This window comes from Physeter macrocephalus, chromosome 15, assembly GCF_002837175.3.
Source record: "Physeter macrocephalus isolate SW-GA chromosome 15, ASM283717v5, whole genome shotgun sequence".
Lineage (NCBI taxonomy): Eukaryota > Metazoa > Chordata > Mammalia > Artiodactyla > Physeteridae > Physeter > Physeter macrocephalus.
The window spans coordinates 18,180,711-18,194,765 of NC_041228.1; the positions used below are offsets into that span (position 1 = coordinate 18,180,711).

At 41.0% G+C, this 14,055-nt stretch overlaps 1 protein-coding gene across 1 annotated transcript in view; it reads right to left on the minus strand.

Annotated features, from left to right (window-relative positions):
• The window catches only part of COL14A1 (collagen type XIV alpha 1 chain), a 265,739-nt gene that overhangs the window by 31,481 nt on the left and 220,203 nt on the right, over window positions 1–14,055 (minus strand). The window contains exon 42 of the mRNA XM_024129388.3: window positions 11,348–11,419. Coding sequence (XP_023985156.1) covers window positions 11,348–11,419 — 72 coding nt within the window. The remainder of the gene's footprint in view (window positions 1–11,347; window positions 11,420–14,055) is intronic.

A 14,055-nucleotide genomic window follows, 5' to 3' on the forward strand; every position in this document is an offset into this window, starting at 1 on the left:
AAGAACCAGCTTTTAGTTTTATTGATCTTTGCTATCGTTTCCTTCGTTTCTGACCTGATCTTTATGATTTCTTTCCGTCTGCTAACTTTAGGGGTTTTTTGTTCTTCTTTCTCTAATTGCTTTAGGTGTAAGATTAGGTTGTTTATTTGAGATGTTTCTTGTTCCTTAAGGTAGGCTTGTATAGCTATAAACTTCCCTCTTAGAAATGCTTTTGCTGCATTCCATAGGTTTTGGGTCACTGTGTTTTCATTGTGATTTGTTTCTAGTTTTTTGTTTGGTTTTTTTTTTTTTTTGCGGTACCTGGGCCTCTCACTGTTGTGGCCTCTCCCATTGTGGAGCACAGGCTCCGGACACGCAGGCTCAGCGGCCACGGCTCACGGGCCCAGCCGCTCCACGGCATGTGGGATCTTCCCAGACCGGGGCACGAACCCGTGTCCCCTGCATTGGCAGGCGGACTCTCAACCACTGCACCATCAGGGAAGCCCTAATCCATTTACATTTAAGGTAATTATCGATATGTATGTTCCTATTACCATTTTCTTAATTGTTTTGGGTTTATTATTGTAGGTCTTTTCCTTCTCTTGTGTTTCCTGCCTAGAGAACTCCTTTAGCATTTGTTGTAAAGCTGGTTTGGTGGTGCTGAATTCTCTTAGCTTTTGCTTGTCTGTAAAGCTTTTAATTTCTCTGTCAAATCTGAATGAGATCCTGGCTGGGTAGAGTCATCTTGGTTGTAGGTTTTTCTCTGTCATCATTTAAGGTAGGCTTGTATAGCTATAAACTTCCCTCTTAGAAATGCTTTTGCTGCATTCCATAGGTTTTGGGTCACTGTGTTTTCATTGTGATTTGTTTCTAGTTTTTTGTTTGGTTGAATTCTCTTAGCTTTTGCTTGTCTGTAAAGCTTTTAATTTCTCTGTCAAATCTGAATGAGATCCTGGCTGGGTAGAGTCATCTTGGTTGTAGGTTTTTCTCTGTCATCATTTAAAATATGTCCTGCCACTCCCTTCTGGCTTGCAGAGTGTCTGCTGAAAGATCAGCTGTTAACCTTTTGGGGATTCCCTTATGTGTTATTGTTGTTTTTCCCTTGCTGCTTTTAATATTTGATCTTTGTATTTAATTTTTGATAATTTGATTAATATGTGTCTTGGCATGTTTCTCCTTGGATTTATCCTTTATGGCACTCTCTGTGCTTCCTGGACTTGATTAACTATTTCCTCTCCCATATTAGGGAAGTTTTCAACTATAATCTCTTCAAATATTTTCTCAGTCCCTTTCTTTTTCTCTTCTTTTCTGGAACCCCTATATTTTAATGTTGGTGTGTTTAATGTTGTCCCAGAGGTCTCTGAGACTGTCCTCAATTCTTTTCATTCTTTTTTCTTTATGCTGCTCTCAGTAGTTATTTCCATTATTTTGTCTTCCAAGTCCCTTATCCGTTCTTCTTCTCTGGTGGTGTGTTTTGGGGTGTCTGTGGCCTTATTATAATTTTAGGCAGCGTCTATGCTAATGCATGGGTTTGTGTTCCTGTCTTGCTAGTTGTTTGGCATAGGGTGACCCGCACTGTATCTTGCTGGTCGTTGAGTGGAGCTGGGTCTTGGAGTTGAGATGGAGATCTCTGGGAGATTTTCACCATTTGATATTCGTGGAGCTGGGAGGTCTCTTGTGGACCAGTGTCCTGAAGTTGGCTCTCCCACCTCAGAGGCACAGCCCTGATGCCTGGCTGGAGCACCAAGAGCCTGTCCTCCACACGGCTCAGAATAAAAAGAAGAAAAAAAAGAAAGAAGGAAAGAAGAAGATAAAATAAAATAAAATAAAGTTATTAAAATAAAAACTAAAAAATAATTATTAAGAAAGAAAAAATTTTTAAGTAATAAAAAAAACAACAAAAAAATGGACAGACAGAACCCTAGCACAAATGGTAAAAGCAAAGCTATACAGACAAAATCACACAGAGAAGCATCCACATGCATACTCACAAAAAGAGAAAAAGGGGGAAAATATATATATATCGTTGCTCCCAAAGTCACCTCCTCAATGTGGGATGATTCATTGTCTATTCAGGTATTCCACAGATGCAGGGTACATCAAGTTGATTGCGCAGATTTAATCCGCTGCTCCTGAGGCTGCTGGGAGAGATTTCCCTTTCTCTTCTTTGTTCGCACAACTCCCACGGTTCAGCTTTGGATTTGCACCCGCCTCTGCATGTAGGTCGCCTGAGGGCATCTGTTCTCCGCTCAGACAGGATGGGGTTAAAGGAGGAGCTGCTTCGGGGGCTCTGGCTCACTCAGGATGGGGGGAGGGAGGGAGGGGTACGGATGTGGGGCGAGCCTGCGTTGGCAGAGGCCAGCATGACGATGCACCAGCCTGAGGCGTGCCGTGTGTTCTCCTGGGGAAGTTGTTCCTTGATCATGGGACCCTGGCAGTGGCGGGCTGCACAGGCTCCCGGGAGGGCAGGTGTGGAGAGTGACCTGTGCTTGCTCACAGGCTTCTTGGTGGCAGCAGCAGCAGCCCTAACATCCCACGCCCATCTCTGGGGTCTGCGCTGATAGCTGCGACTCGCGCCCGACTCTGGAGCTGCTTTAAGCGGCACTCTGAATCCCGTCTCCTCGTGCACCAGGAAACAAAGAGGCAAGAAAAAGTCTCTTGTCTCTTCGGCAGCTCCAGACTTTTTCCCGGACTCCCTCCTGGCTAGCCGTGGCGCACTAACCCCTTCCGGCTGTGTTCATGCCGCCAACCCCAGGCCTCTCCCTGGGATCTGACCTCCGAAGCCCAAGCCTCAGCTCCCAGCCCCCGCCCGCCCTGGCGGGTGAGCAGACAAGCCTCTCAGGCTGGTGAGTTCTGGTCGGCAGCAATCCTCTGTGCGGAAATCTCTCTGCTTTGCCCTCCACACCCTGTTGCTGTGCTCTCCTCCATGGCTCCGAAGCTCCCCCCTGCTTCGCCACCTGCAGTCTCCACCCACGAAGGGCTTCCTAGTGTGTGGAAACCTTTCCTCCTTCACAGCTCCCTCCCACTGGTGCAGGTCCCGTCCCTATTCTTTTGTCTCTGTTTATTCTTTGTTCTTTTGCCCTACCCAGGTACGTGGGGAGTTTCTTGCCTTTTGGGATGTCTGAGGTCTCCTGCCAGCGTTCAGTAGGTGTTCTGTAGGAGTTGTTCCACATGTAGATGTATTTCTGATGTATTTGTGGAGAGGAAGGTGATCTCCACATCTTACTCTTCCGCCATCTTGAAGCTCCCCCCCCCCATAGGTTTAGATCGTTGTGTTTTCATTGTCATTTGTCTCTAGGTATTTTTTGATTTCCTCTTTGATTTCTTCAGTGATCTCTTGGTTATTTAGTAACGCATTGTTTAGCGTGCATGTGTTGTGTTTTTTACGTTTTTTTCCCAGTAATTGATTTCTAATCTCATAGCGTTGTGGTCAGAAAAGATTCTTGATACGATTTCAGTTTTCTTAAATTTACTGAAGTTTGATTTGTGACCCAAGATGTGATCTCTCCTGGAGAATGTTCCGTGGACACTTGAGAAGAAAGTGTAATCTGCTGTTTTTGGATGGAATGTCCTATAAATATCAATTAAACCTATCTGGTCCATTGTGTCTTTTAAAGCTTGTGTTTCCTTATTAATTTTGTTTGAATGATCTGTCCGTTGATGTAAGTGAGGTGTTAAAGCCCCCCCATTATTGTGTTACTGTCGATTTCCTCTTATAGCTGTTAGCAGTTGCCTTATGTATTGAGGTGTTCCTATGTTGGGTGCATATATATTTATAATTGTTATATCTTCTTCTTGGATTGATCCCTTGATCATTATGTAGTGTCCTTTCTTGTCTCTTGTAACTTTCTTTCTGTATTTTAAAGTCTATTTTATCTGAGATGAGTATTGCTACTCCAGCTTTTTTTTAAATTTCCATTTGCATGGAATATATTTTTCCATCTCCTCACTTTCAGTCTGTATGTGTCCCTAGGTCTGAAGTGGGTCTCTTATAGACAGCATATATATGGATCTTGTTTTTGTATCCATTCAGTGAGTCTGTGTCTTTTGGTTGGAGCATTTCATCCATTCACGTTTAAGGTAATTATTGATATGTACGTTCCTATCACCATTTTCTTAATTGTTTTGGGCTTGTCTTTGTAGGTCCTTTTCTTCTCTTGTTTTCCCACTTAGAGAAGTTCCTTTAGCATTTGTTGTAAAGCTGGTTTGGTGGTGCTGAATTCCCTTAGCTTTTGCTTGTCTGTAAAGCTTTTCTGAGAAATCAGCTGTTAACCTTATGGGAGTTCCCTTGTATGTTATTTGTTGTTTTTCCCTTGTTGCTTTTAATAATTTTTCTTTGTCTTTAATTTTTGTCAATTTGATTACTATGTGTCTTGGTGTGTTTCTCCTTCAGTTTATCCTGCTTGGGACTCTCTGCACTCCCTGGACTTAGGTGGCTATTTCTTTTCCCTTGTTAGGGAAGTTTTTGACTATAATCTCTTCAAATATTTTCTTGGCTCCTTTCTCTCTGTCTCTTCTCCTCTGGGACCCCTATAATGTGATTATTAGTGCATTTGATGTTGTCCCAGAGGTATCTTAGGCTGTCTTCATTTCTTTTCATTCTTTTTTCTTTATTCTGTTCTGCAGCAGTGAATTCCACCATTCTGTCTTCCAGGTCACTTATCCGTTCTTCTCCCTCAGTTATTCTGCTATTGATTCCTTCTAGTGTAGTTTTCATTTCAGTTATCGTACTGTTCATCTCTGTTTGTTTGTTCTTTAATTCTTCTAGGTGTTTGTTAAACATTTCTTGCATCTTCTGTATCTTTGCCTCCATTCTGTTTCCGAAGTCCTGGATCATCTTCACTATCATTATTCTGAATTCTTTTTCTGAAAGGTTGCCTATCTCCACTTCATTTAGTTGTTTTTCTGGGGTTTTATCTTGTTCCTTCATCTGGTACATAGCCCTCTGCCTTTTCATCTTGTCTATCTTTCTGTGAATGTCCCTTCCCTTGCCTCTTGCATGTCTATTACACACACATACACACACACACATGCACACTTTTTGCATTGCAATTCCTCTTATATCCATCTCTTCTACTCCACCACCCATGTGCTACCCTAACCATCTCACACCAGCGTATTTGCAACTTCCTTCTAGCTGGCTTCTCCAACTAAAAACCCTCCCTTCCAGTTCATCCTCTACAAAACCACTAGTCTCATCCTCCTCAGATACTACCAGCATACAACTTAGAAAGTTCAGTGACTGTTGATTGATGGCAGCTCTTCCTCTATTCAAAAATCACTCAGTGAGTCTTAGACATCCATGTGACAAAGTCAAAGTCCTCGAATTCAATGTCTCGTTTTTTAGCCCCACCTTCCCCACCTCCTGCTCATCAAAATTACAACTTCTCATTCTCACAGACCTGATCTAGCCAGTGTATAAAAACATTTGAAATGTGAGAAAAGTATTAAGCATATACCTTATAAATTAGGCGTCAACAATAGGAATATTCTAATGCAATACTTACTTCAAGTATCACGTATCTGACACTAAATTTTTATTGTAGTATAGCAACAAGTCATTGCATGGATTTCTCTTCTCTCTGTGTAGATGGTAAGACCTCTAATACTGGGGACCATAACTTATATTACTTTATGCTTCCAAAACCACCTAGCCCATTTTTTGCATAAAAGAGTCATTCGAACATTCAACTAAGTCCAATATTAAATTTAAATATTTATTATAAATCTAGGACTGCTGCCTACTTCCTTTGCAAGCATTCGACGCAAAGCAAAAACAAAAATCAGCAAACAAAAATATGTAACTCTTTCACATTTTTCATATATTAAGAAACTGTTTGTAAATACTCGTAGTTTAAAACTCAAGCTGATTTTACCATGTTCTAAGCACTGTCCTCGGTGTATTAACTCATTTAACTCTTATAACAGCCGTATAAGATGAACTCATTTAATCCTTGTAAGATTCCTATGAGATAAATTTATTTATTCTTTATAACAACCCTATGAGATATTACTTCCACTTTACATATAAGGGAAGTGATGTACTGAGAAGACAAATAACTTGCCCAAGGTCACACAATAAGAAAATGGAAACGCTGGGACCTGAACCCAATCAGCTAAGCTCCAGAATCTGCACTCTTCCCAGTACACACTACTGCTGCCATGAAAGAGAACACTGCTCAAGAAATTTGCTAGCCAGAATCTGTTATTTTAGTGAAGATAATATTTTTCCTAATTAAATAATAATTTAAAAAGCAAACATACATCTCCCAAGCCTCACAGTAGTCATTCAGAATTAGATTTTTGTTTTGTTTTGTTTTGTTTGTTTTTTGTTTTTTTCGAGTGACGTCATTTTGCTTGAGTTGTTTCTTATAATCTATTTTATCTTGAATATTTTTGTTTCTGAACCAATGTATTCTTTGATATTTCCATTGCTAGCTATCATTTATTAAGTCGTCTTGTCTGAAATGCTTGAAACTTAGAAAAAGAAACTACAGGGACTTCCCTGGCAGTCCAGTGGTTAAGACTCCGCGCTTCCATGGCAGGGGATGCAGGTTCAATCCCTGGTTGGGGAACTATGATCCTGCATGCCACGCTATGCAGCCAAGAAAACAAAAGTAGAAGAAGAAAAAAGAAAAAGAAACTACAATGCAAACCTGAGTGATAAGGTAAATGTACAGCATCAGCTGTGGGCACCTTCTGGTATATAGGGATGGATGTATTTAATTGGGCCTGAAATTCCTCAGACTCAGCCTCACAATGCTTGTTACTAAGTAGCTGCAGGACATAGCTAGGTGGTCTCCAAGAAAGATCCATTTAGTGAATATATCTGAAGGGCAAGAAATTATTTTTTATTCCAACTTCTCTGACATTTTTTCTTTGATTTTTGCAAAATAAAACAAAAACAAACTAAAAATTCCTGAGTGAGTTAAGGTTCATAACTCCACCAAAGTATGCTTTGAGGGAAAACACACATTCCCTGTACATGTAGGTGAGAAAAAGTGGCACATTTTCCTTTAATTTCAGGAACCCTTGAAATGTAAAGAAAAGAAAATACAGTAGCTACATTCATAGATTCACAGAATTTTAGTGCTGAAGGCAAGAAGAATGATCTCATGGTCCAAGTTCCAAATATTAGATGTCTGTTAACCAAAATCAAAACATTCTTCATTCGGCTCTAAATGTCTCCCACGTCTGACCCCCAATCTATAAGAATAATCTTCTCATACTCACCTGAACATCAGCCTAACTGGAAGGCAATCATACCTTCATTCTTTCTTTTAACAAACACTTATTAAGTACCCTCTATGATACTGAGCTGGGGTCTAGGAATAAGAACATGAATATGATACAATTTCTGCCCTCAAGGAACTCTCCTTTCGTGGAGAGATGGACATCAATAGTTGAAATGAAGTCTCTCAGCCTGAGGACATGAGGGTGGCCTCACACAGGAAGTGCACAGTTTAAGACAGAGAATAGCCAGAAGCTCACCAGGTGGAGAAAGGAGGAGAAAGCAACCCAGACAAATGGAAGAGCATCCCCAAAAGGCAAAAAAAAAAAAAAAGTGTGAAACAGGATGGCACATATTGGGGGAGCTTTAAATAATTTGGGGTTACAACTCCAAGGGATGTTGTCATCCCTCCAAGAGAAAGGATGATGCCAGATCAAGTCGGAGGGTAAAGTAAGGGCCCATCGTCAAGGGCTACGTATACGTGGCTGAATATTTGGGCCCTATCCCCTGGTGACGGGGATCCACTGAGGAGATTCAAGCCAGGAAATGACACAACAGAAAGATCTGTACTGGAAAGATCTTTTGGCAACTGGAGAATGAACAGACCAGAGCTAGAGCAGAGGCAAGGGGCTTCTGCTTAATTCAGTTTAATTTCAAACCCTCTTCATTTCACGAGAAGCAATTAGAGCTTCTCATGACAGTCTTGGTAAGAAATTAAGAGGGTTTGAAATTAAAGTGTGGCAGTGGTGATGAAGAAAGAAAGAGAGGTGAAAAATATTAAAAGGTACAACAGACAGGGTTGCCCTGTGTTTGCTTTATGTTTTATTACAATCCCCATCTAAAGGATGCCATCTTCATGTCTTTGCAGGTGGAACTCACACCCATCTGTGAAAGATCCTATTAAAACACAGCCTCTTTCAGGAGCTGTTCCCCTCACACCCTCAACTGAGGGCATGGGGTTATCTCCCTCTGTATGTCTGCCTCTGAGTGTCTGTCTCCCTCAAATAGAACTTTCCTTGTCTTTCCTTTAAGGCATTTCTCACTGTCTGACTTTTATTATACTTTCTTATATAAAACAAAAATCATCATTGTCTCTAGCTCTTCCATGAATGTGGAAAAATATCTTGGTCATCTTTTATACCCCTCATGGACCCTTGTCCCTCATGTCTCTTGTACATATTGTAGCTACTCGGTAAATAGTTTTAAATGAATTAATTGGGAAATTGGCCTTCTGAGAAGCTAGATAAATTGCTTAAGTGATGTGGCTCACACAGCTAGTTGAGGTCATGTGAGGGCCACGTCTAGAACCTAGGTTTCCTGACTTCTAATGCAGTGCTCTTTAAATGATGGAGCACTAGACCTTTCTACCTATATTGATTTCAAGCTAAATGCGTGGTCGCTTCTTCCATGTGCTCCATCACTATCTGTTCTCCTGCAAGGGGAGACACCATATTTTAGCTTATGCTTAAGCCTCAGGTAGGAATTATGACCACAACAGCATTAATGCCCATTCTGTCTTGGGAAGTCAGCAGCTAAAAGCAGGGTTTATGAAAGCAAGCATTTTCCTGGCACCGACTATAGGAAACACACTGCTATTTTCAGTGGGTCGGTGTGTCTTTCTTGGTCTCTTTCCCTCCCGCCTTCCTAGACAGACATCCATGGGAAGTCAATCAAGGCCTTTACACCATGACACTGAGCCTACTTTACTAGACACGCCAGTCTGGAAGCCAGCAGGCATATGGCTCCTCCCAGCCCAAAGCACAGGGAAAAGGCTGGGCTGGACGGTTCAGAGAACAACTGGCTTTTGAGAGAATACCCAGTGCTGTCTCTGATATAAATGCCACCATCACTGGCCCTTTTCTGTTGATTTATAACAATAGGAGATAATATTATTAACAAGTGGTTTATTTCCAGGAAAAAATGTATTGCCATTTTTCTATGCCCCATATTTAAAGTCTATTCTAGAGCTACAAAAGGCCAGATGGATAAGCAGGGTGGGGTCCTACTTACGTAATGTATTTCATGTCTCACTCTACTCCCACACCCCACTGTTCTCTCCCAAATACTCCTAGAGCCTGTTCTTTCCTATCGCGTTCCATCCCTCTGCGGTTAGGATCAACCCAGCTTGGGTTAAGGGAAACTGCACAAATACATTTGTTTATGGTCCAACCAAGTTAAACCAGTGTTTTGGTTTTCTGTTTCACCTTAAGGTGCCTCAAAGTCTTTGCTATCCTAAAATTTGCCATGACTTTCTGAGAAACAGATTTAGTATACACTGTCTCTGAGGCTTCTTTCCCAGAACCCCTTGCTCTCTGAGCCCTGCTGACATATTCTGGAACTCTTGTTCCCTGGAGCACATTTTGGGAAGTAGATTGAAGCCTGGTAGCAGAGATAATAGAAAAAGATGTGTGAGGATAAAGCAATCAAATTTTCTTCTGTGACCCATTAGCAGTTTGATATGAAAAGAGGAGATCTAAAAGGGTTTTGCACCATGACAATGTAGCTATCTTCCATAAGTATATGGCTTTGTAAAATGCCAACTAAGGAGAGCTTTATTTGGGTGTGCAAATGAGGATGTGTTTGCTAAAATCTGGAGGCATTTTTTATGTTCATGTCTTATGTGTGTTTGTGTACCTGCATATGTGGCATGTGAATCACAGCCTAGAATAGGACCCTGAGGGCAAAATCATTTTATTGAAATGAGTTTCAGGAATAAAGAGTGACTATCTGAGTAGCTAGAGGGAGAGAGTTTCTTTCTGAATGAGAACCAATGTTTCTGTTCCAAATGTTTCCGTGCTCGGTGCGGTAGGCAGAAAAAGGCCCCTGAAGTGTTCATGCCCTAATCCCCAGAACCTGTGAATATATTACTTTATGTGGCAAAATGACTTTGAAGTGTGATTTAGTTAGGATCTTGAAGTAATGTAGGGAGATTATCTAGGATTATCTGGGTGGCCCAAATGTAATCACATACATCATTCAAAGCAAAGAAACTTTCTGGGCGATGTTCGGGGGAGATATGATTATGGAAAAACGGTCAGAGAGATGCGACACTGCTGACTTCAAAGTGGGCCACAAACCAAGGACGGTGGGAAGTCTTTAGAAGCTAGAGAAGGCAAGGAAATAGATTCTCCCCTAGAACTTCCAGAAAGGAAAAGCTGACACCTTGATTTTAAAACCCAGTGAGACTACATCAGGCTTCTGACCTACAGAACTGTAAGATAATAAATTTTTGTTGTTTTAAGCCCCTGAGATTGTGGTAATTGTTATAGCAGGGAGTAGAAATCTACTTCATTAACCTCTCCTATCCTCACCCTTCAGATTTCACTGTTCCATGAATCCTTAGCACATCTGCAATGTATATACACTGACACTTCTCAATTGCTTTAGTTTATGGATACAGATTTGGTACCTCGCAGATAATATCAGAAGGCTGACAAATAATTACACCCAGAAGGAACAATTTGCAAGTCACACAAGATGCCAAGTGTGCCTTTGGAGGCTGTAATTCAACAACCTTATTTTACAGACGAGGAAACAGGCCCAGATAAGCTCATCTGTTTCTGCCCCATCCTACTCCTACCCCCTCCACTGATCACATTTAAGCACCAACCTAAGCGATTAGAAGCACAAAAATGGGAGGTAATTAGCTCCATTCACTGGGCTTTCATTTACACCACTATTCGCGAATGTGTGTTGTAATGGGAAATTCTATCTTTCTCGCAGAATTTAGAAAAGGAAAATCTCTTCCCATTCTCACTAATCCTTGACTTTCTCCAGCCTTGTATTTCTCACCCAGGAGACAGGCATAATTAACAGATAGTATTGTACCCAATCCCTGTAAAGATGGCATTGAGTTGACTTAGCCAAATACAGAATAACAAACAGTGGAAATATATATAAGCAGAAGCTTAGCTGCAGATTATTCCCCGTTGGGACCATTTGTCTTTAGCCATGATATATGCACAGTCTGATGTTAATCTTTATCCTAGGAGATTCTTTGTTTTCCTTATGGATTCCCATAGAATCCAGTCCTGTAAACAACATTTTGACCAAAAAAGATGCTGTAAATTTAAACACATAAATAAACCAGAGAGATAACTGGGCAACCATCCTGACCGGCTACGGCCACATACTCACAGGTGGTCCAAGGGCGCCTTGGGGTCCCATGCTTCCTGTGATTCCTGGGACTCCAGGGGCTCCGGGAATGCCCTAATAGACAGGAATATGGAGCAAAGGTGAGGACTCACTCATTCTCATCGAAAACAGCTAGCTCTCAAGAAAGAGCAACCAATATGCACAGTTAACCTCACCTCCCCGCCCAACACCAAGTCTTCAGGATTCACTGCTCATTCCTGTTTCCAACTAACGTACCACAAAAGTAAGGAAGACAGTTTTGGAAAAGTCTCCACTCTGTCGGTTAGATGTAGTTCTTTCAAATTCAAGCCTTTTTTATATATAGTAGTGACATATACACACTACTATGTAGAAAATAGATAATCAACAAGGACCTACTGTAGAGCACAGGGAATGCTACTCAATACTCTGTAATGGCCTATATGGGAAAATAATCTAAAGAAGAGGGAATATATGTATATGTATAACTGATTCACTTTGCTGTACACCTGAAACTAACACAACATTGTAAATCAACTTGACTCCAATAAAAATTTAAAAAGAAAAAATAATTCAAGTCTTAGCTGTGTCTAATAAAAACTAAATCAATGCAGGTGATCTATGGCAAAGTGGCTCAGAGGTAGAATAATCAAGCCACATGGATACATTATTTTTTAAGGATGTTTTAGGAAGAGCTCTGTACCAAGGGATGAGTTGTTACACTACAGCAAAGATGGCCGCCAAGGTGAAAGGTTTGGCAGAAGAAAATCTCTCAAAAGAGATGAATTGCTTTAAAGCAGTACTACATCCCAGTAGTTCCTGGAAATACTTACAATTGGCCCTGGTGGTCCCGGAGGGCCAGAGGATCCATCCTTTCCAGGAAAGCCCTGTGGGAAGAAAAACATGGTGTGTCAACTATGCAGTTGCTTTACATGGCTTTCAGAAAAGGTGCACTTAATCCCATTTAGTATCTGGGGGGCAAGTCCTGTCATTTACTCTGGACTTCCAAGGATTCACTGCTTTTATACCCTTCATGAGAATTGTCCTTGGCAAAGACTTTTGTGTCTGTTGGCTCTATGAAATTGTCCCATGTAAGAATTTTAGGTGTAAGAGATACCACTTACAAACATAAACAAGAACTTGTTTCCAGAAAGTGTTTTTTATTAAATAAGCATAACAAGTGAGAAGGGAGATCAATTCTGGTCATTAACGATCAGCCAAAAAGACGAATTAGTGTCTTTCTGGACCTAAGGGAGTTTGGGGCAGGGAATCCCTATCACAGGAATCTATATTACAAACTAGGAGTATTACAATATCTGCAACTCTACAACTCTTCAGGAGCTGCCTGGGGGCAAATCTGGGGGGCTTTCCTGCTGTAATAATACAGTTTTGACTGCTGAGCAGGTTTACTGAATGTGTGTACATGTTTGCTTCCCATTCCATGACGGAAGAGTTTAAGGCAGAAAGCAAACAATGTTCTTTATAAAAATATCTTCCTCAATTATTGAATGTGTGTATATGCATGTTATTTTTATGTGAATGTTAAAAAAAAAATAGAACAGCTGGAGTGACTTACTCTCAAAAGGCTGTAGTTCTTAACTGTGGGTGCTGGTCTTTCCAGTGCAGTTAAAATCATGAGAGAGGATCTTCAATCTGAATTTTATAATAAGTTTATAAAATTTTGTTCAAGACATTACTTTCTACTACATGGAGAAATGGACTATTCATCTTGGGATTTGTCCCCTACTAGAATAACCCATTCTCATCTCAAGTCAACTCAAACCAACATCTCCTGGCTTCCTTGCTGCCTCTCCCAATTCCCTTTCTGAAATGTGTGCCACTTTTCCAGTGAGCTGTCTTTTCCATTTATCTGGCTCATGAAAATCCTTCTCCTTAGGGGTCCCCATCCACATTCACATTATGTCTCCTTATGTCAAGGTATCAAATAAAAGAGACTCAAGATGAGGCTGGATGAAAGGAAATGGTGTGAGTTGGGTGAAAAGGTATGAAATGAAAGGTAGCATGAAGAGGAGGTAGGATAGGTGTGTAGGAAAAGCAATGGTCAGCAAGGCCCTTTCATCATGCTCTCAAGCTCGAATACTAGCAAGTCTTAAAACCAGCTAAGGCAGAGGATTCTAGAAGCCACCAATCTTGATGGTTTTCCTTTTCTGCCTGGACACATTATGAGGTAACATCTCCCAGCCTCCTGTTCCAGCAATTCTGTTAGAGCCATGGGGCTGAGTTCTGGCCTGTGGAAAGGGGCCAATTCCAGTTCTGGTTCATAAAAATTTCCTATGGGTAATCCTCCACTTTCTTTTCCCCTTCTTTAACAACTTTAGGGCCCACATGTTGAAGATCAAAGTGTCCCAAGACGGAAAGACCTTGAGTCCCTAAGTGACTGTATGGGTCAGAGACTAGCTCCTCCCTACTGCCCCACTCCTCTACCTATTCTGTCAACAGCACTGGCTGTGACCAAACATTAGACTATTTCATTTCATTTATTTTTTTTTAAATTGCTTGAAACCACTGAGATTTTAGGGTCTTTGTTATAACAGTCATCCTATACTAATATAAAGGCTAGTGCTTTTTTTTCTCTACTACTTCTATTCATTCACTTTAGTTATTCATTCAAAAATATTATTAAGTCAGAAAGCTTCAGTGATAGGCCCTGATACAGATTAAATTACACACACACACACACACACACACACACACACACACACATACATACA